General features: G+C 36.3%; 1 protein-coding gene across 1 annotated transcript in view; it reads right to left on the bottom strand.

The window, feature by feature from the left end:
* Window positions 1-22169, bottom strand: part of LOC150110695 (serine/threonine-protein phosphatase 2A activator-like) — a 129639-nt gene that overhangs the window by 16462 nt on the left and 91008 nt on the right. The window contains exon 8 of the mRNA XM_090395740.1: window positions 8168-8268. Coding sequence (XP_090251866.1) covers window positions 8168-8268 — 101 coding nt within the window. The remainder of the gene's footprint in view (window positions 1-8167; window positions 8269-22169) is intronic.

A 22169-nucleotide genomic window follows, 5' to 3' on the forward strand; every position in this document is an offset into this window, starting at 1 on the left:
CCTATAAAAGATCAAATGCTAGTGCCTTATCCAGCCATGTTCTCTTCTCTAACAATCCTCATGATAATTTTCAAGGTCACTCAGTTTCTTGGGATAGATCTGAAAACATTTTCCGTTGTAAGGATGAATTTGAAAGAAAGATAGTGGAATCCAGGGAGATCGTCCTTAATCCTGAACATTTGAACAGTAATTTGAGCTATAACATTCCTGAGAGCCATACTGCTGTTGTTCAATACTGGCATTCTCAAGAGTCTACTACCACGCATACAATAAACAATGGCACATAAATAGAACTGAAACTTTAATACAACGTTTTTTAATTATCTATTACAATTAACCTGTGCTTCTCAGTTTTCTTAATATCTTCAGTTTTTTATTATTGTTTCTTCTATCTACAAAGATACCTGATGAAGGCCATAAGCCAAAACTAGTTGTATCATTAAAGTTTTTTTAACTTATTGTTGGTTTGTTAGTCATTAAATATTTTTTAAATGTATCACAGTAACTGAGTCAATGCTCATGAATACACATATATATATATATATAAAATGACCAACAGTACAAATGATGCCAGGATCTCCATTTTTATATGCAAGTGTGCATGCGCACGCACGCACACACACACACACACATTATATATCTTTATTTATTTTTTTTTTTAATGGTGATTTTGTATGAGAAGGCCTTCATAACCTGCAGTGCAACTATGAATGGACAAAGCTGAGAAGAAACATGTTAAAAATTGGAGAGGAAGAGAGAGTGTAGAGTGAATTAGGTCATTTATTAATCTAATTGCTTTCTTCAGCACTGTCAAATATTTTTAGGGAACTCTCAGGAACATAACTCAGAAGTTATATCAGAAGATATAAGATATTATATCATAATATCAGAAGTTAGGGTTGTAATAGTTGATATTTTGCATGATTTGTCAAATGAAAAAGAAGAGTACAGTACACTGCTATTGACAAAACTGCAGATTGGATCATGTGGAGAAGGCCAATGATATATAGAAATAAATGAGAAGGTGAAAGAAAAGAGCAATGTGGAACCGCAGAATCGATTGCAAAGTTTCAGGATAAAGATTTATTAAATCATATGTAATGTGCATGATCAGAGAGAGAGAGAGAGCAAAACCTAGTTGCAGAAGTCAAAAGACAGACCACATTGATGGCTATACTAAACATGATCAAATGTATCAGAGATCTCAAGACCAACCACTTGAGATTTCTCCAATTTTTCCATAACATTTGTTCAAAGGTGAACACTTATGCAAGATCTGTTGATCGACAGTGGAAAAATATACTCACAATTGTTTAATAGCTGAGATATTTGTAGGAAGTTTTTTCACTAAGCAAAAAAAAACTTTCCCAAACCAGAGCAGTGTGCCTTTTTACTACATTTATATACAGAAAATATGACTTCTGCATTAATTCAACCTTGATGTCTTCCCAGGTTCCCGTTAATGAGGCCTCCACAGTGCCATAGCTAAAGCTGTTGCTGCCCGGGGTGATCCCTGAGTTTGCCACCCCTCTCAACACATACCAAAAATATTACAAAAAGTCAAAACGACGTATAGGGAAATAAATTAAAACAGTGTTTATTTTTGAAGTACAATTTGAATTTCAACATTCTAAAATGTTATTTTTCTTGCTTTTCTGTTAGAAAAATTGTCAATGACATTGGCAAAGTCTATTTCATTGCAATGCAAGTAATTCTTAATCAAATTTTATTTAGAAAAACTCCTCCCACACTAGCAACACTTAAGCAATTGTGAGGAAATTTTGCTATAGTATTCCAATATTTAGAAATGAGTTCTCGAGACTGTATTTTAGAATTAACTGCAAAAGTTCAAAAAGATTCAAAGTGCTGCCCCCTCTTCACCCCCCCCACCCCAGCTACACCACTGGACCTCCATCATTATCAAAATTAGTTGAGATAGTGGCCCTTCCCATAATGTTTTGTATTATGGGATACTGAGTCAAATGATGTGAAGTCAACACCTCTATATACAAATAGCCTAGACCATGCAAATAACCATGCAAATGAATTCCTCATTCCATACTAAATTCCCTAAATAATCCTTGGTTTTCCAAAACAAGCATCAAGGCTGTACAAATGAAAAATGATAGCCAGTTGCAGTATGCAACTAGCTATCAACAATAACTCTGCCTTCTCTGACTGCTTATACCAACATCTGTAAGAAAATCATCAATGCATCAAAAACTGCTGCTTTCCAAAGAGCTAAAAGCAGGAAACTTGCACCATGTCCAAACGGCAGCCATGCATTTTGGTCTCTTGCCAACGCAGATAGCTACAACTTTTGCTCAACACTGCTTTCACAGCATAGCACCTAGATGGGTGTATTGCATCATCACCCATAGGGGAAAAAAAAAACAATCTCCTGGCATCATACTTTTCCTCAATGCCTGCGTAGATGATTTTGATAAATGTCCTCAAAACACTCAATGCCTCCACTTTCCTTTCACCAGAGTGCGAATTAGATACCAAAAAGCTCCCTGGCCCTGATGGCATTCCTCCAGTTGTCCTGAAGATTTGTGCTTAGAATTGACTCCTATTCTATGTCACCTCTATGCTTTCCTACTCCACTGGCATCTACCCTACACTCTAGAGATTAATCCATATACAACTCTCCCCCCCCTTCCCCAAAAAAAGGATGACAAATCTTTGCCATCCAACTACTGCCCAATCTCTCTCACCTCATTCCACCCCAAATTAATGGAGAGAACCATCAACACCCCACTCCAACGCTGCCTTGGGGACCTGCTCTGCTATGTCACCCACCTCTGGCAAATCCCAAGTGGTTGCACTCAATATCTCCAAAGCTTTCAACAAGATCTGGCACAAGGGCCTATTAAGTAAGTGCCATCATTCTGTCTGTCCCATGGCGTCTGCAACTGGGCTGTCAGTTTCCTAACTGGATGCACATTGCATGCGATGGTGGACAGTTCCCTATCTTCTAATTATGTAATTAATGCTGAAGTCCCCAGAACCTTCTGTCCTCTCACCCACCCCTTTTTTTTTCTATATATATATATATATATATCAATGACCTGCTGCAGCCAACCATCAATCCAATACAGTTTCGTTGATGACAGTACACTACATTCCTCCTTTTCACTTGACAAACCTTGGACTGAACAAATCACCACATCCCACAGAGCAACAACTCGATACAAAATTAATAATGGAAAAAACTCGCGTTCAAAGATTATTTAATAGTATAATTTTTGCCTGTGTGTCACAGGCATCTTCAGTACATATTAAGCTCAAATTAAACAATAACTGACAATTCCAAAAAGCGCCACCTAAGTAGCTCGTGTAAGATAACTAAAAAGGTCGATAAATTAAAAAAAAAAAAAAAAAAATCAATACAATAAAAAGTTAGGAAAGATTAGCTGATTTGTAAAGTACTATCTCCCATAAAGGGGATAGACATAAGCTGTTGGATCTGTTTAAGTTAGGAGAATGAAGTAGAGTTTCACATGTTTCTTTATAAAGGCGTTCCATGAGGAACTGACTTTTGTGGAGAACTCTTGTCTTTCTCCAATGAACTCTATTTCTAGTGAAGATGGCATGTTCTGCAAGTCCAGACTTTTCAGGTTTAAAGTATTCAATATAAGATTGGTGTTCTTCTTGCCGAATAGAGACAGATCTTCCTGTTTGTCCGAAATAAGATAATCCACAAGAGCACGGAATCTGGTAGACACCTGGATGATTAAGATGTGGAAGCTTGTCCTTAGGAGAAGTGAGAAAGGTGGAGATTTTTCTAAACAGTCGAAAGGCAACAAAAATATTCAGTGGTTTTAAAACTTTTGCTATACATTCACTGATGCCTTGTACATAAGTGATAGGAATGTGCATTATTTCTTCTGTGTTTGAAGAGGAAGACATATTAAAACTACTCAAAGTTCTTTTAATGAAGCAATTCTTATAACCATTAGATAGAAAGGAAGAAATTATATATTGTAGTTCTTTCTGTAAAAGATCGTCTGAAGAACAAAAGGAGTGGGCCCGATGAACCAGTGTTTTAATAGTTCCTGCCTTTTGACTGGGATGGTGATGACATTCCGCATGGATATAATGGTCTGTATGAGTCTTTTTTCTACAAACTGAGAAATGTAGGTTACCATCTGATTTCTAATTCTTTGCTTGGTTGGCGAAGAATTAGAAGATCTAAAAAGGCTAACTGCTTATTTGATTCTACTTCTAGGGTAAACTTGATCCTAGGATGAAGTGCGTTTAACTTAGTGAGAAATTGTTGAAGTTCATCCGAAGAGCCATTCCATACAGCAAAAATGTCATCGACATATCTGAACAAATGAGTAGGTCTGGGAGAAATGTTGTCAAAGATATGTTGTTCAAAATGTTCCATAAAGAAATTGGAGATAGCAGGAGAAAGAGGATTGCCCATTGCTGTTAAACGCACTTCATCCTAGGATCAAGTTTACCCTAGAAGTAGAATCAAATAAGCAGTTAGCCTTTTTAGATCTTCTAATTCTTCGCCAACTAGATGGTAACCTACATTTCTCGGTTTATAGAAAGAAGACTCATACAAGCTATTATATCCAAGTGGAATCTCATCACCATCCCAGTCAAAAGGCAGGAACGGAACTATTAAAACACTATTTCATCGGGCCCACTCCTTTTGTTCTTCAGATGATCTTTTACAGAAAGAACTACAATATATAACTTCTTCCTTTCTATCTAATGGTTATAAGAATTGCTTCATTAAAAGAACTTTGAGTAGTTTTAATATGTCTTCCTCTTCAAACACAGAAGAAATAACGCACATTCCTATCCATCATGTACAAGGCATCAGTGAACGTATAGCAAAAGTTTTAAAACCACTGAATATTTTTGTTGCCTTTTGACCGTTTAGAAAAATCTCCACCTTTCTCACTTCTCCTAAGGACAAGCTTCCACATCTTAATCATCCAGGTGTCTACCAGATTCCGTGCTCTTGTGGATTATCTTATTTCGGACAAACGGGAAGATCTGCCTCTATTCGGCTAGAAGAATACGAATCTTATATTGAATACTTTAAACCTGAAAAGTCTGGACTTGCAGAACATGCCATGTTCACTAGACATAGAGTTCAGTGGAGAAAGACAAGAGTTCTTCACAAAAGTCAGTTCCTCGTGAAATGCCTTTATAAAGAAACATGTGAAACTCTACTTCATTCCCTAACAACAGATCCGACGGCTTATGTCTATCCCCTTTATGGGAGATAGTACTTTACAAATCAGCTAATCTTTCCTAACTTTTTATTGTATTGATTTTTTTTTTTTTTTTAAACTTATTGACCTTTTTAGTTATCTTACACGAGCTACTTAGGTGGCGCTTTTTGGAATTGTCAGTTATTGTTTAATTTGAGCTTAATATGTACTGAAGATGCCTGTGACACACAGGCGAAAAATATACTATTAAATAATCTTTGAACGTGAGTTTTTTCCATTATTAATTTTGTATCAATATGTCTACTCACGGTATACCTCTTTTAAAACTTAGAGCAACAACTGCTGCAAACCTAAATTCTGATCTCCAAACTATTCTTTGATAAGGCTCACATAACCTTACTGATTTCAATGCCTGTAAAACCCATTTCTGCCTTAAGATTACCTTGACATCAAGACTTTCCTGGTATTTTTTCATCTATGATTGAAATTTTATTTGAATTTAATTTTGATTTCTTGAAGCAATTGGATATGGGTGTCAAATTCACATTGTTTCATGCATCCTGTATCGATATAGACTAGTTAAGTTTCTGTTTTCTCTCTGACTGATTGCATGCAGAACTACTAATCTTTCATAAAATACTTTCAACCTCTTGATTATACCCCTGTCCACTGATTGTAAAACTGAAAGGCAGAAATGCTAGCTTAATGTTGGACAAATTTTGAATCTGGAGATGTGCAGGACAGTAATCAACCAACAAGAAAATATTTTCTTTTCATCCAAGGTTTCATGTTCACAGTGTAATCCACAGGAGGTTTCCTTGTTTTGATTCCAAGAACTGATTTTTTTTTAAATCAGTTCTTGTCATATTTGTGAATAAACGATCACCACCAAGCGAGTCTTTCATCCCCCCCCACACACACACCAACACATTTTTTAAAACCCCTTGAATTTAAATGTGTTGTCAGGTGTCAAATTATAAAAAAAAAAGTTCTGTTTCATCAGCACTGTAGATGTCTTCGTCACTGAAATATTTCCCGATTCCTGTCCCAACACAGCCAAGCCATTCATTTTGTATTATTGGATTTGCTGATCACAATTTTCAACTAAATTTTACATAAACAATGTTATTCCGGCTTTTAAATTGATCCAGCCAACCACTGTTACATATAAAATAGTTGTGTCCAAACTGTATAGTACATTTTTCTGCTTGATCAAACAGTCTACTGAGAGTCCAGAACTTCTTAGTGTAGTGAACCATCGAGGCAATGCTTCATCAAATAAGCTTGCACTTTCTAAATTTTGTTTGTTTCAGTTAAGTTGTTTTCTAGTGCCAACATGTAAAATCTTTATTCTTCCACAAAGTCGATACCATTGAAAAAGGACAAAGAAAACTTTTTATATGCTTCAACATTCATTGCACCATGTTCTAACTCACAAATATTTTAAATTCTTTCGTGAGCCGAGAGACACTTTCTCTTATTAGACTTGTTTCCGATGGAAGAGTTCATTTTTAACGGGTTTTACAGTTGTGGCAGTGTTTGGATAAAGTGAGGGAGGTTCTCAAGGACAAGATTAGGTCCATAACTGGCCAATAATCTGATGCAGGTTGTCGTAAAAGCTAAGTCACTCCTTTCATTTGTGTTTATTCCAAGAACTAACAGAGAAATTAAGAATGTTCTCATAGTTACCAAAATTTGTATATCTATGTAGTACACTCATCATAAAAGTGAGCAATTGTACAGGAATATGCAAAAATTAAAATCATTGTAGTTTTTGGCCATTACAGCTGTGATCTCATTATTTCTGTGCTCATTACAACAAAGTTTGACTATATACTACAAACAGGAAGTTCATTGTTATTTTTTTCCTAAGTTATTACTGTGATGAAGTTAATAGTCTTCTAGTTTGCTTTACTACCTTCACTCTGTTTTCTTATCAATTTCTATTTGAAATATTTTTTTCATTTTCAGGAACATTCAACAAAATACATAAACACCTAGGAGAGTTTTTTTTTTATCTGCCCATATGTATGTATGTCCATACATACATACATCATTCCTGTGTTCTGGATGCATTTTACTGAGATTTGAGATTGCTTCTAAAATTTGTTGAGCTATTTCAATATTGGTTTAAATCAGACCATTTTTTCAGCGGCAAAATAACCTGAAAATAGAAAGCAATAATCTGCTCTGGAATGAAATTTAATCAAATGTTGCATTAGGGCCTCTATCTACTAAAATTTAGTGGATTTCTCAAATGTTTCAATCAGACTATACTTTGTTAAAAACGATTTGCAACAAAATAAAATTATATAATGCAAATGACAATAAAACTGTTTACAACATACAGTGAAATATATCTATAGTTCAATTCCTATAATAATGAATGACATCATTATGCAAGAATGCTAATGCAAAGTGCATCTTTTTATGGCTATCCTGAATCATTTGTATAACAATAATCAGTTGCATGCTTTTCTTAACCTCATCATTTTTTTAAATTGCATTTCACCTATAGCTTCAGTTAAAAATGTATGATAATAGAATATTCAGTTATACAACGCATACTCTGTATTCATCCAAATTAATCAACTATGTGATTTCTGAGAACTATGGCTCACCTCCATAGTTTGATCAGTAAAGAGATGTCCTTTGGTTGGAAAAATCTGGATCTGATTCCCATCAAGGATGTGAATGAGTTAGACAGTCTCATATATAAGTGGCAGAATTTTTTCCAGAAACGCAGATTTTTTTTTTTGTCCCAAGAAAAACAAACTACAAAAAATACATACAATTATCAAACATAGCAAATTTTGTAGATAGGATTAACTGACTTGTCAAACATTAATTAGGTTTCAATGAAGCCAAGTTATTTGGTCATAATAGACTATCGAATCTAACACTGAAAAGAGGAAATTATGAGTTTTCAATAGTAACTGTGGTAAAAATAAGAACAACTGTTCACTTACTTGATTAATAAACTGTATGCATCCCATAAACATGTAATCTTTTGAAAATGATATTGCAATATCATCATTTGGAAATGATTTAGGTTCTAAACGTGGATGTCCTAAAAATGATTATCCAATATTTTAACATACATAAATACACATTTTAGAAGTCAACTACATTTACAAATATAGATTTATAAATAAATTATATATCATTTATACATACAAACAATTTATAAGAAAAATGTGTAATATAAATTATAAATTTCAGATAGAGATTTTCTCATTGAGATCGCTTAAGGATCAAAGCGAGATAACTGGGAAAGATAACACTGCCTTAGAGAGGAATGCAAAGAGTCAAGTGAGGCTTCTGACCTAATGTCCAATCCTCACCTTCACCTGGTGTATTATTTGAAATTGAACGAACAAGGATGGGCTGGAAATTTTCGAGTTAGTTGCTCAAACTGTACTCTATAGCTATTGGCTTAAACTAGAAATACACATGATGGTATAACATGAGATTTCATGCCAGTTGAGGCATTGCCCAGTTAAACAAGGACCCTGCTAGGTGTCTTTATCAGGATGAACAGTGAAAAGTCAGCTACTAGAGCAAACTCCAACTCAAAATCTAGAAGACAAACAAACCAAACATCAGAAGAACTGAAGATAGGAACCATCAACATAAGGAGTATTAATGGAAAAGAAAATGAACTTGTAGAAAAACTGGAAAAGTACCACATGGTCATGATTGGCATTACTGAAACAAAGACAGAAAAGAGGTGAGATCCTACTAAATAATAAGTATGGGATGTTATATTCAGGCAATAATGATCAACAAAATGTTACCTAATGCAAAATGAGTGGGAGAGGGCGATTCGAGATTTTCACAACCATAATTCTACAATCCACACTACTACCTGAAAAAAAAAATAAAACCAGGGCAATAAGATCCTCTACCAAGAAGTAATAAATTTATTATTATTATACAGGTATAAGGGCTGTTCGATAAGTCTGTGCAAAGTCTCAGAGATGGTGCCACCAGTACGTATCAAGGTTATTTTTAGTTGCTAGCAACTGTTGGAGGATCACACACTAAGTTCAAGTCAGATAGATCTATTACTCTGTGTTTGGCGTTCATTTGAATCTATCAAGTACCGTGATTTGTGAAAAATGGATGAGAAAGAATTTTGTGTAGTGATTAAACATTTACTTTTTAAAAGGCAAAACAGCTCAAGAAACCAAAGCTAAGCTGCTTGATAAACATTATGGTGAGTCGGTACCTTCGATTAGAATGGTTTAGTAACTTTTGGAGTGGCCATATGAGCACAAGTGATGCTGAACATTCTGGATGCCCTATTGAGGTCACTACTCCAGAAATTATTGAAAAAATCCATGATATGCTGATGGATGATAGAAGAGTGAAGGTACGTGAAATTGCTAAGGCTGTGGGCATCTCAAATGGCCACGTACATAATATTTTACACGAACATTTACATATGAGAAAACTGTCCACAAGATGGGTGCCGCATTTGCTCACACTGGATCAAAAGCTTCATGTGAGCTGTTGCAAGGACAGCTTGAAACTGTTTCAACGGAATCCAGATGAATTTTTGCGTTGTTTCGTAACAGTGGACGAAACATGGATTCATCACTAACAGCCTGAGAGCAAGGAATAGTCAAGACAATGGGTTGCAAGCGGGGAATCTGCACCAAAGAAAGCGAAAACCGTTCCTTCAACAGGAAAGGTTATGGCCACCATCTTCTGGGATGCTCGTGGCATAATCTTCACAGACTTCTTGGAAAAGGGCAAAACCATTACTGGAGTGTATCATGCGCCTTTGCTGGATTGTTTAAATAATGAAATAAAGGAAAAACGACCACACTTGGTGAAAAAGAATCTTTTTCACCACGACAATGCACCCGCTCACTTTTCTGCAATTGTTACTGCAAAATTGTTCGATTTACGCTATGAAGCCCTTTCGCATCCCCCCCCCCCACTCTCCAGATTTGGCTCTCAGACTACCATCTGTTTCCAAACATGAAAAAATGGCTGGCAGGAAAGAGATTTTCAAACAATGAAGTGATTGCAAAACAACTGCCTATTTTGAAGAGTTGGACAAATCATACTATACGGACGGGATCAAAAAAACTTGAGCATTGTTGGACTGTGTATAGACCTCAAAGGAGACTATGTTGAAAAATAAAAAATATTTGTCCCCAAAAAAATTATGATTTCTTCATTTTTGCACAGAATTATCGAACAACCCTCATATCTCCATGTAATCAGAAGACTCATTGAGGGAGATCCACACCAACCTTTATATATATACACAACACTATCATACTTCTTTTTAAACTCAATCCCTGGTTAGGGTGCTCACAACTACTTCTGGCAATCCATTCCACTTATTCACCACTCTCCAAGAAAAAAAAAATCCAATCTGCACACTCTTACTAATCACCTCTTAAACAATTATCAGGTAGTTCTCTTTCTCTATTAGTCATGTATTGAAAAATATCTTCAATGTCAATCTTAGAGGGCCTGTTTAGTAACTCCAAAGTTTCTATTATTTCTGCCTATCAACTAACCTTTGAAGTAATCCACATACCTTCAAACTATTCTCATTCCACAGACCTGTTACCAGCTTGGTCACTCTTTTCTGGATCTATCACTCCTGATCCCCAAGAAACCCAAATCTGTGCACAGTAGTCAAGTTGCAGCCAAACCATATCCTTAGAAAGAGGAACAATAATTTATTGTTATTTGTGTGTTTTTGAACATCCAAATAATCCTTTGAGCTATTTTACTAACTTTTGACGTCTGAACTTTCTGTCCACCATTACCCCTCTCATCATCATCATCATCAAATTCCTGCTATGTACCCTCAAGGGGTGTACAGGATATGACAGTACTACATGAAAAAATTACATCATTACTAACTTCCTATCTACAATTTTCCTCCAAATCAGTCTGTTACTTGTCAAGACTCCAACATTATCAGATCTTATATTTCTATCGTCTAAGGCACTTTGTACCGTATCAATCCACCTATATCTTGGTCTTCCTCTGGGTCGTTTTCCTGCCAACCTGGCAGAGAATACTTGTTTTGCTAATCTTTCCTCTCCCATTCTATTTAAGTGACCATACCACCTGAGATTAGCTCTGCTAACGAATTCCTGGATGCTGACAATGTCAAGTTCTCTCCTAATATCCTCATTTTTAATATGATATTGCCATTGATACCATCTGTTCACGCTTCTAATCTTTCTCAGGACTCTCATATCTGCGGTCTCTAGTCTTTGGTCAAGTGTTTTACTTCTGACCCAGCTCTCAGATCCATAAGTTAAAACTGGTTTGAACACTGTCTTGTATACAGCCAATTTAGTGTTCCGACTAATTTCTCTCTTATTCCATATGAATTTATTCAATTGACTTCCCACCATACCAGCTTTGCTGATTCTGTTGTCTATTTCTAAATTTAATTTACCATCTTCAGTAAAAATTGTGCCTAAGTAGCTGAAATGTTTTACTTGTTCCACAGGTTCTCCATTCACAACACAGTTGACATTTTCAATGATTCTGCCTATTTTCAATGTCTTTGTCTTTTTATTGCTGACCTTCATACCATATCTATTACAACAGCTATTCAATTTAGTCAGCGAATCTTGCAGAATTGTAGCGGATTTATTTAGAAGTATAACATCATCCGCATAAAGCAAAGAGCTGACATTAACATCTCCAATTTTGATATCAGGTTTAATACCACTTTCCTTCATAATGTGATCCATATAGATAATGAATAACAGAGGTGATAATGTACATCCTTATCTCACACCGGATTTAACATTAAACCATCTTCCTGTACTTCCTTCAATTCTAACTGCTGACTTACAACTCAAATAAAGACTAAGTATTGCTTGATATAATGCCCCATTGACTGCAGCGTATTGAATAGCTTCTCTCTTGGCACCTTGTCATATGCCTTTTCCAAATCAATAAAACTTAAATACAGATCTTTGTTATATTCCCATGCTTTCTCGACAATTTGTCGTAAAGTGAAGATCTGATCCTGACAGCCTCTATTTAGCGTGAATCCAGCTTGTTCTTCACCAAGCTTTTCTTCCACAATTCTTCTCAACCGTTTCTCAAGTATACTGGCATAGATCTTGCCAGGAACACTCAGTAGGGAAATAAGTCTGTAATTCTCACATTCAGTTTTATTTCCCTTTTTATATATGGGTACTATGAGAGCTCTACTCCAATCATCAGGAATTCGTCCCTCTGTCCAGGCTTTCTGAACTATGCAGTGCAGCCACTGTAAGACTTTTATACCACCATACTTCAGCATTTCTGGTCGAATATCATCTACTCCTGCTGCCTTTCCACATTTCAAGCCTTTGATGGCTTTTTCTACTTCAAGTATGGATATGTATTCCTGACTGCATGCCTGGTCAGTGTTTTTTTATCACCGTGCTGTCATCACTGCTTGTTTCATTTAGCAGTTTTTCAAAGTAATTACTCCATACTTCAAGGATATCTTTTTCTCCTGTTTTCATGTCACCTTTATCATCTCTAACTCCTTTTACAGCACTCTTTCCTCCATTACTAAGCTTCTTCATCAACCTCCAGAATATTTTGCCACCTTCTTGATATTTATTTTCTATATTCTTGCCAAAGTCCTCCCATGACTTTTGTTTAGCTAGTTTTACACACCGTTTAGCTTTCTTACATTTGTCTCTGTATTCTGTAAGAGTAAAAGCTGACTTATTTGCCAGGAACTTTTGATATGCTTTCTTCTTTTCCATCACTGCCTCTTTAACTTCCTGTATCCACCAGGGAGTTCTGATTTTGTTATCCTTGCACACAACCTCACCACATGCCTCTCTGGCAGAATCAATCAATGTTTTCTTCAGAGTTTGCCACTGAATCTCCAAGGTTTGATTCCTGTTCTCAAACTCTTTCATTTTCTTTTCAATAATCTTTCTGTATTTTAGTCTACAGTTCACATCTGAGAGCTGCTCAACTTTTATTCGCTTTAAAACTTTCTTACATGTTATTCTTTTCAATATGAAATTCAATTTTATCCTGCTCAAGACTAAATAGTGATCGCTTACAATTTCAAATCCTCTGTACACTCTGGTGTCCTGCACCAGAGAGAAGACATCACTATCAACAATAACATAGTCAATGAGACTTTCCTTATTCCTAGCCTCTTCTCTCCATGTGAATTTGTGCACATTTTTATGTTGGAACATGGTGTTAGTAATAACCAGTCCATGTCCTGAGCAGAAATCCAACAGATATTTGCCATTATTATTAGCTTTGCTCTTTTCTCCAAATTTTCCCAAAATATTTTTGTACTTATTATCTGGTACTTATCTAATTCCTCAGCTAGCTCCATTTCTTTGCCATTCAGGCTTCTTACGTTGATAGTACCGATCTTTAACTCTGGTGTTTGTTGAGTTGTGTTTGTTTTCAGATTTGTTCCAGTGGCTGACTTTTCGCTGTTCGCCCTGGTTCCCTGGCGAAAACAACGGGGGCCTTGTTTAACCGGGCGACGCCCCAGCCGGCATGAAATTTTGTCATGTTGTACCATCATTTTTTATTTTGGTTTAACCAATAAGAATACAATTTGGTCGGCTAAATCCCAAATTGCCAGCCCATCCTCGTTTGTTCAGTATCAAAGTAGATACGCAACAGGGTGCACCACGAGAAGGTGAGGATTGGACATTAGGTCAGAAGCCCTCGTCGGTTCTCTGCGTTTCTTTAAAGGCTATGTGGAGGTCTCCTCTCAGTTATATAGCTTTGACCCTTAAGCACCCCCATTACCCCTCTCTAACCTCCTCAATTTCTTGCAATCCAGTACTACCAAGGTAATATGTAGTATGTACTGTTTACATCCTGAAGTGCATAACCTTACATTTTGCAACATTATGTTGACACCCATTACTCTTCACCCACAATGCCAATTTATTTAAATCATCCAGCAGGATGTCTACATCACCTTTACTAATTATTGCCCTCCCTAGCTTTGTATTATTATCAAACAACTGAACATCTCACTCTGAGATCAATAGCTACATCATTAAAAATATTATTATTATTACGTGACCCCTCCAGGGAGTCCAAAGACTCATCGAGAGAGGGCACCGAGTATTTTCACAGACAATCACAAACATCCATGCCCACGATGGGATTCGAACCCGCAGCCTTTTGGCTGGAGAGCCAAATATACAAAGTAAAGAGCCATGGTCCTAGTACAGAGTCATGATTCACACCACTAGTCACCCTCATTTTCCTACATTCTTCTCCACTGTATACTACTATCTGGTGTCTGTCAGTCAATTAACCATCCTGCCACTCCCCATCCACACAACCAACTTCATATCCATTCCCATTTGCTCCAATTTTTGTAGTAGTTTACTATGAGTATTCTGTCAAATGCAAAGTCCAGTGCCATCATGGCATAACCATTTCCATTATCTAATTCTATGTCACTATAATAAATGTAAATTACTAAATCTTCCTATCTACCCATTTCTCGATTTTACCTTTAACCAACTATTTCAATACTTTAACAACCATTCCTGAGATATTAACTGGTCTGTAATTTGCTACATTAGAACACACGCAATTAACAGACATAATACACTAGCCTCATAGCCTGATAAGATTTGACTGTAACTCCAAATAAATCAAACCACACAAAACCCTATTCTGATGTCACTCCATTTGAAACTCTGCCATTCAAGACGATTATATTCATATTTACAATTGAATACTACAGCTGCTAATTCCTTTCACTGATCATTATTGCCTGAATATAAAACCTTGTAGTTGTTAGATAAATGTTGTAGATAAAAAGAGGTTACCAAAGCATATAAAACCTCTTTTATATGCTTAGGAAACACCAATTATGTCAGCATCATACTTCTCTAAAATTATTCTGCCAGTACACTTCTTTACTGGATCCACATTTTCATTTTATGCCGCTTGTTTCAAATCTTATTTATTCATTTTACTTCCACACAATTTATTCTCCTAATTATAGGGATCCATCAGATATTAGGCTATTTCAGATATCCTTTGACCAGTTCTCTCTCACTGATGATACCTCTGCTTGAAAGTTTTCATGCCAAATCATTGATTCAAGCTGCCATCTCAGTCTGTCAAAACAGCATTTATATATAATTCTAATACCAGATCCAATATTCTTATAACAGGAGTCTCTATCATCCCCACGTGCTGCTTAATGTAGTTAGTTATCCCTCAGTAATTCTATATATTCTCTTAACATTGTCACCCTCTAGTCTATATATCTTCAAAGTTGATATCACCAATCATAACAGTCCTACTTATAACCATAAGGTTTATCTGTTTATGAAGTGCAGAGTCCTGACCCAGGTCCATATTAGCTTCCAAATTAAATTAAAAACTTGAAACAAAATACAAAAATATTAACATAATAGGTCATCATCATCATCATCATCATCATCAAATTCCTGCCATGTACCCTCAAGGGGTGTAGAGGATATGAAAAAATTACATCGTTACTAACTTCCTAAGGGTGCTTAAGGGTCAAAGCTGTATAACTGAGAGGAGACCTCCACATAGCCTTTAAAGGAATGCGGAGAACCAACCAGGGCTTCTGACCTAATGTCCAATCCTCACCTTCTCGTGGTGCACCCTGTTGGGTATCTACTTTGATACTGAACGAACGAGGATGGGCTGGCAATTTGGGATTTAGCCGACCAAATTGTATTCTTATTGGTTAAACCAAAATAAAAAATGATGGTACAACATGACAAAATTTCATGCCGGCTGGGGCGTCGCCCGGTTAAACAAGGCCCCCGTTGTTTTCACCAGGGAATCAGGGCGAAGAGCGAAAAGTCAGCTACTGGAATAAATCTGAAAACAAACCCCAACTCAACATCACCAGAGTTAAAGATCGGTACTATCAACATAAGAAGCCTGAATGGCAAAGAAATGGAGCTAGCTGAGGAATTAGATAAGTACCAGATGGACATAATAGGGGTGACTGAAACAAAAAAGACCAAAACTGGTGAGATCTTTCTGAGCAATCAATACAACATGTTATATTCAGGCAATGACAATCAAGGAAAAGAAGGAGTAGCCATAGTATTCAACACAAAATATGAGGCTAATATTCTTGAATGGCAGTCAGTCTCAAGTAGAGTAATGTGGGCAAATATGAGAATGGGGAACTGGACAATGAGACTTATTTGTGCCTATGGTCCCACAGAAGGTTCTACTAAGGTAGAAGTGGAGGAATTTTTTGAGGCTTTAGAAAAAGCAACTGACATAATGAAAAAGGAAAAGTTGGTCCTTGTTGGGGATCTAAATAGCAGAGTAGGAAATGATTCTGAGACATACAAAAATATTTTGAGAAAATTTGGAGAAAAGAGCAAAGCTAATAATAATGGCAAATATCTGTTGGATTTCTGCTCAGGACATGGACTGGTTATTACTAACACCATGTTCCAACATAAAAATGTGCACAAATTCACATGGAGAGAAGAGACTAGGAATAAGAACAGTCTCATTGACTATGTTATTGTTGATAGTAATGTCTTCTCTCTGGTGCAGGACACCAGAGTGTACAGAGGATTTGAAATTGGAAGTGATCACTATTTAGTCTTGAGCAGGATAAAATTGAATTTCATATTGAAAAGAATAACATGTAAGAAAGTTTTAAAGCGAATAAAAGTTGAGCAGCTCTCAGATGTGAACTGTAGACTAAAATACACAAAGATTATTGAAGAAAAAATGAAAGAGTTTGAGAACAGGAATCAAACCTTGGAGATTCAGTGGTAAACTCTGAAGAAAACATTGATTGATTCTGGCCGAGAGGCATGTGGTGAGGTTGTCTACAAGTATAAAAAAATCAGAACTCCCTGGTGGACACAGGAAGTTAAAGAGGCAGTGAAGGAAAAGAAGAAAGCATATCAAAAGTTCCTGTCAAATAAGTCAGCTTGTGCTCTTAGAGAATACAGAGACAAATGCAAGAATGCTAAACACCGTGTAAAACTAGCTAAACAAAAGTCATTGGAGGACTTTGGCAAGAATATAGAAAATAAATATCAAGAAGGTGGCAAAATATTCTGGAGGTTGTTGAAGAAGCTTAGGAATGGAGGAAAGAGTGCTGTAAAAGGAGTTAGAAATGATAAAGGTGACATGAAAATGGAAGAAAAATATATCCTTGAAGTATGGAGTAATTACTTTGAAAAACTGCTAAATGAAACAAGCAGTGATGACAGCATAATGGTAAAAAACACTGACCAGGCATGCAGTCAGGAATCCATATCCATACTTGAAGTAGAAAAAGCCATCAAAGGCTTGAAATGTGGAAAGGCAGCAGGAGTAGATGATATTCGACCAGAAATGCTGAAGTATGGTGGTATAAAAGTCTTGCAGTGGCTGCACTCCATAGTTCAGAAAGCCTGGACACAGGGACGAATTCCGATGATTTGAGTAGAGCTCTCATAGTACCCATATATAAAAAGGGAAATAAAACTGAATGTGAGAATTACAGAGGTATTTTCCTACTGAGTGTTCCTGGCAAGATCAATGCAAGTATACTTGAGAAACGGTTGCGAGGAATTGTGGAAGAAAAGCTTGGTGAAGAATAAGTTGGATTCAGACCAAATAGAGGCTGTCAGGATCAGATCTTCACTTTACGACAAATAGTCGAGAAAGCATGGGAATATAACAAAGATCTGTATTTAAGTTTTGTCGATTTGGAAAAGGCATATGACAAGGTGCCAAGAGAGAAGCTATTCAATATGCTGCAGTCTTGAATAGCTGTGGTGTCAATGGGGCATTATATCAAGCAATACTTAGTCTTTATTTGAGTTGTAAGTCAGCAGTTAGAACTGAAGGAAGTACAGGAAGATGGTTTAATATTAAATCTGGTGTGAGACAAGGATGTACATTATCCCCGCTGTTATTCATTATCTATATGGATCACATTATGAAGGAATGTGGTATTAAACATGATATCAAAATTGGAGATGTTAATATCACCTCTTTGCTTTATGCGGATGATGTTATACTTCTAAATAAATCCGCTACAAGTCTGCAAGATTCTCTGACTAAATTGAATAGCTGTTGTAACAGATATGGCATGAAGGTCAGCAATAAAAAGACAAAGACAATGAAAACAGGCAGAATCATTGAAAATGTCAACTGTGTTGTGAATGGAGAACCTGTGGAACAAGTAAAACATTTCAGCTACTTAGGCACAATTTTTACTGAAGATGGTAAATTAAATATAGAAATAGACAACAGAATCAGCAAAGCTGGTATGGTGGGAAGTCAATTGAATAAATTCTTATGGAATAAGAAAGAAATTAGTCGGAACACTAAATTAGCTGTATACAAGATAGTGTTCAAACCAGTTTTAACTTATGGATCTGAGAGCTGGGTCAGAAGTAAAACACTTGACCAAAGACTAGAGACCACAGATATGAGAGTCCTGAGAAAGATTAGAAGCGTGAACAGATGGTATCAATGGCAATATCATATTAAAAATGAGGATATTAGGAGAGAACTTGACATTGTCAGCATCCAGGAATTCGTTAGCAGAGCTAATCTCAGGTGGTATGGTCACTTAAACAGAATTGGAGAGGAAAGATTAGCAAAACAAGTGTTCTCTGCCAGGTTGGCACGAAAACGACTCAGAGTAAGACCAAGATATAGGTGGACTGATATGGTACAAAGTGCCTTAGACGATAGAAATATAAGATCTGATAATGTTGGAGTCTTGACAAGTAACAGACTGATTTGGAGGAAAATTGTAGATAGGAAGTTAGTAATGACGTAATTTTTTCATGTAGTACTGTCATATCCTGTACACATGACAGGATATGACAGTACATGGCAGGAATTTGATGATGATGATGATGATAATGACTAACTTCCTATCTACAATTTTCCTCCAAATCAGTCTGTTACTTGTCAAGACTCCGACATTATCAGATCTTATATTTCTATTGTCTAAGTCACTTTGTACCATATCAATCCACCTATATCTTGGTGTTCCTCTGGGTCGTTTTCCTGCCAACCTGGCAGAGAACACTTGTTTTGCTAATCTTTCCTCTCCCATTCTATTTAAGGGACCATACCACCTGAGATTACCTCTGCTAATGCATTCCTGGATGCTGACAATGTCAAGTTCTTTCCTAATATCCTCATTTTTAATATGATATTCCCATTGATGCCATCTGTTCACGCCTCTAATCTTTCTCAGGACTCTCATATCTGCGGTCTCTAGTCTTTGGTCAAGTGTTTTACTTCTGACCCAGCTCTCAGATCCATAAGTTAAAACTGGTTTGAACACTGTCTTGTATACAACTAATTTAGTGTTCCGACTAATTTCTCTCTTATTCCATATGAATTTATTCAATTGACTTCCAACCATACCAGCTTTGCTGATTCTGTTGTCTATTTCTATATTTAATTGACCATCTTCACTAAAAATCGTGCCTAAGTAGCTGAAATGTTTTACTTGTTCCACAGGTTCTCCATTCACAACACAGTTGACATTTTCAATGAATCTGCCTATTTTCGTTGTCTTTGTCTTTTTATTGCTGCCCTTCATACCATATCTATTACAACAGCTATTCAATTTAGTCAGAGAATCTTGCAGACGTGTAGATTTTAGAAGTATAACATCTTCTGCATAAAGCAAAGAGCTGACATTAACATCTCCAATTTTAATATCAGGTTTAATACCACTTTCCTTCATAATGTGATCCATATAGATAATGAATAACAGAGGGGATAATGTACATCCTTGTCTCACACCATATTTAACATTAAACCATCTTCCTGTACTTCCTTCAATTCTAACTGCTGACTTACAACTCAAATAAAGACTAAGTATTGCTTGATATAATGCACCATTGACACCATATAACTGCACCGTATTGAATAGCTTCTCTCTTGGCACCTTGTCATATGCCTTTTCCAAATCGATAAAACTTAAATACAGATCTTTGTTATATTCCCATGCTTTCTTGACTATTTGTCATAAAGTGAAGATCTGATCCTGACAGCCTCTATTTGGCCTGAATCCAGCTTGTTCTTCACCAAGCTTTTCTTCCACAATTCTTCTCAACCGTTTCTCAAGTATACTTGCATAGATCTTGCCAGGAACACTCATTAGGGAAATACCTCTGTAATTCTTACATTCAGTTTTATTTCCCTTTTTATATATGGGTATTATGAGAGCTCTACTCCAATCATCAGGAATTCGTCCCTCTGTCCAGGCTTTCTGAACTATGCAGTGCAGCCACTGTAAGACTTTTATACCACCATACTTCAGCATTTCTGGTCGAATATCATCTACTCCTGCTGCCTTTCCACATTTCAAGCCTTTGATGGCTTTTTCTACTTCAAGTATGGATATGTATTTCTGACTGCATGCCTGGTCAGTGTTTTTTTTATCACTGTGCTGTCATCACTGCTTGTTTCATTTAGCAGTTTTTCAAAGTAATTACTTCATACTTCAAGGATATCTTTTTCTCCTGTGTTCATGTCACCTTTATCATCTCTAACTCCTTTTACAGCACTTTTTCCTCCATTCCTAAGCTTCTTCAACAACCTCCAGAATATTTTGCCACCTTCTTGATATTTATTTTCTATATTCTTGCCAAAGTCCTCCCATGACTTTTGTTTTGCTAGTTTTACACAGTGTTTAGCTTTCTTACATTTGTCTCTGTATTCTGTAAGAGTAAAAGCTAACTTATTTGCCATGAACTTTTGATATGCTTTCTTCTTTTCCTTTACTGCCTCTTTAACTTCCTGTGTCCACCAGGGAGTTCTGATTTTTTTATCCTTGCATACAACCTCACCACATGCCTCTCTGGCAGAATCAATCAATGTTTTCTTCACAGTTTGCCACTGAATCTCCAAGGTTTGATTCCTGTTCTCAAACTCTTTCATTTTCTTTTCAATAATCTTTGTGTATTTTAGTCTACAGTTCACATCGGAGAGTTGCTCAACTTTTATTCGCTTTAAAACTTTCTTTGATGTTATTCTTTTCAATATGAAATTCAATTTTATCCTGCTCAAGACTAAATAGTGATCACTTCCAATTTCAAATCCTCTGTACACTCTGGTGTCCTGCACCAGGGAGAAAACATCACTATCAACAATAACATAGTCAATGAGACTTTTCTTATTCACATAATAGGTAGTATTCAACATAATAGGTAAATTTACTAAATACCATATTCCATGGAAAACTAAATGGTAACTGTAATTTATATCAATTTTTCAATAAATTATACTTCAGGTTTTATCTTTAATGGCTTTTTTTTTTAAAAAAAGTACTTAACAAACAGCATGCATATGGTGTGCTACAGGTGTTTGTTTTTCTTCTTTTTTATGACAAGTCTTTACTGTTATATCCATCTATCTATATGTTCACTGGGCATCCACAGATGTCATATGGTCCCTCCGATGCTCGGTGATGTGCCACACCAGGTCTAGCTATGTAGTTCTGTTGTTTTCTTTTCTGGAGACTTCAACTCTCTGAAGATTAGACGCTCCACACACACACCATCCATCCATCTCACTGATGGTCTACCCATTCCTCTTTTTCCAGGAACTTTACCTTCTATTACTGTTCTGAGAAGTCCTCCTCCCATCCTTTCAATGTGTCCAAAATATTTTAGCTTTCTTCTGTCAATATCCTTAAGGAGCCTTAAAGTTCTACCAATCATTTCTAACACCCAATCATTTGCATGCCTTTCAGTACATGATATCTATCCTCAACAGCCTTCTGTAACATCACATCTCAAAAGCAGATATTCTTTTCTTATATGACTTCTTTAGGTTCCACATCTCACATCCATAAGTCGCTGTTGGAAAAACAACTGCATCCAAAATCCTCAACTTTGTTCCCATGGAGATAGATCCATCCTTCCAGATTTTAGACAAGTCTCTGACTGGTGTTTTAGCCATTCCTAACCTTCTTCTGACGTCTTCTGAACT

This window comes from Typopeltis vanoorti, chromosome 1 (genome assembly GCF_054136105.1).
Source record: "Typopeltis vanoorti isolate ZY-2024b chromosome 1, IOZ_Tvanoo_1.0, whole genome shotgun sequence".
Classification (NCBI taxonomy): Eukaryota; Metazoa; Arthropoda; class Arachnida; order Uropygi; family Thelyphonidae; genus Typopeltis; species Typopeltis vanoorti.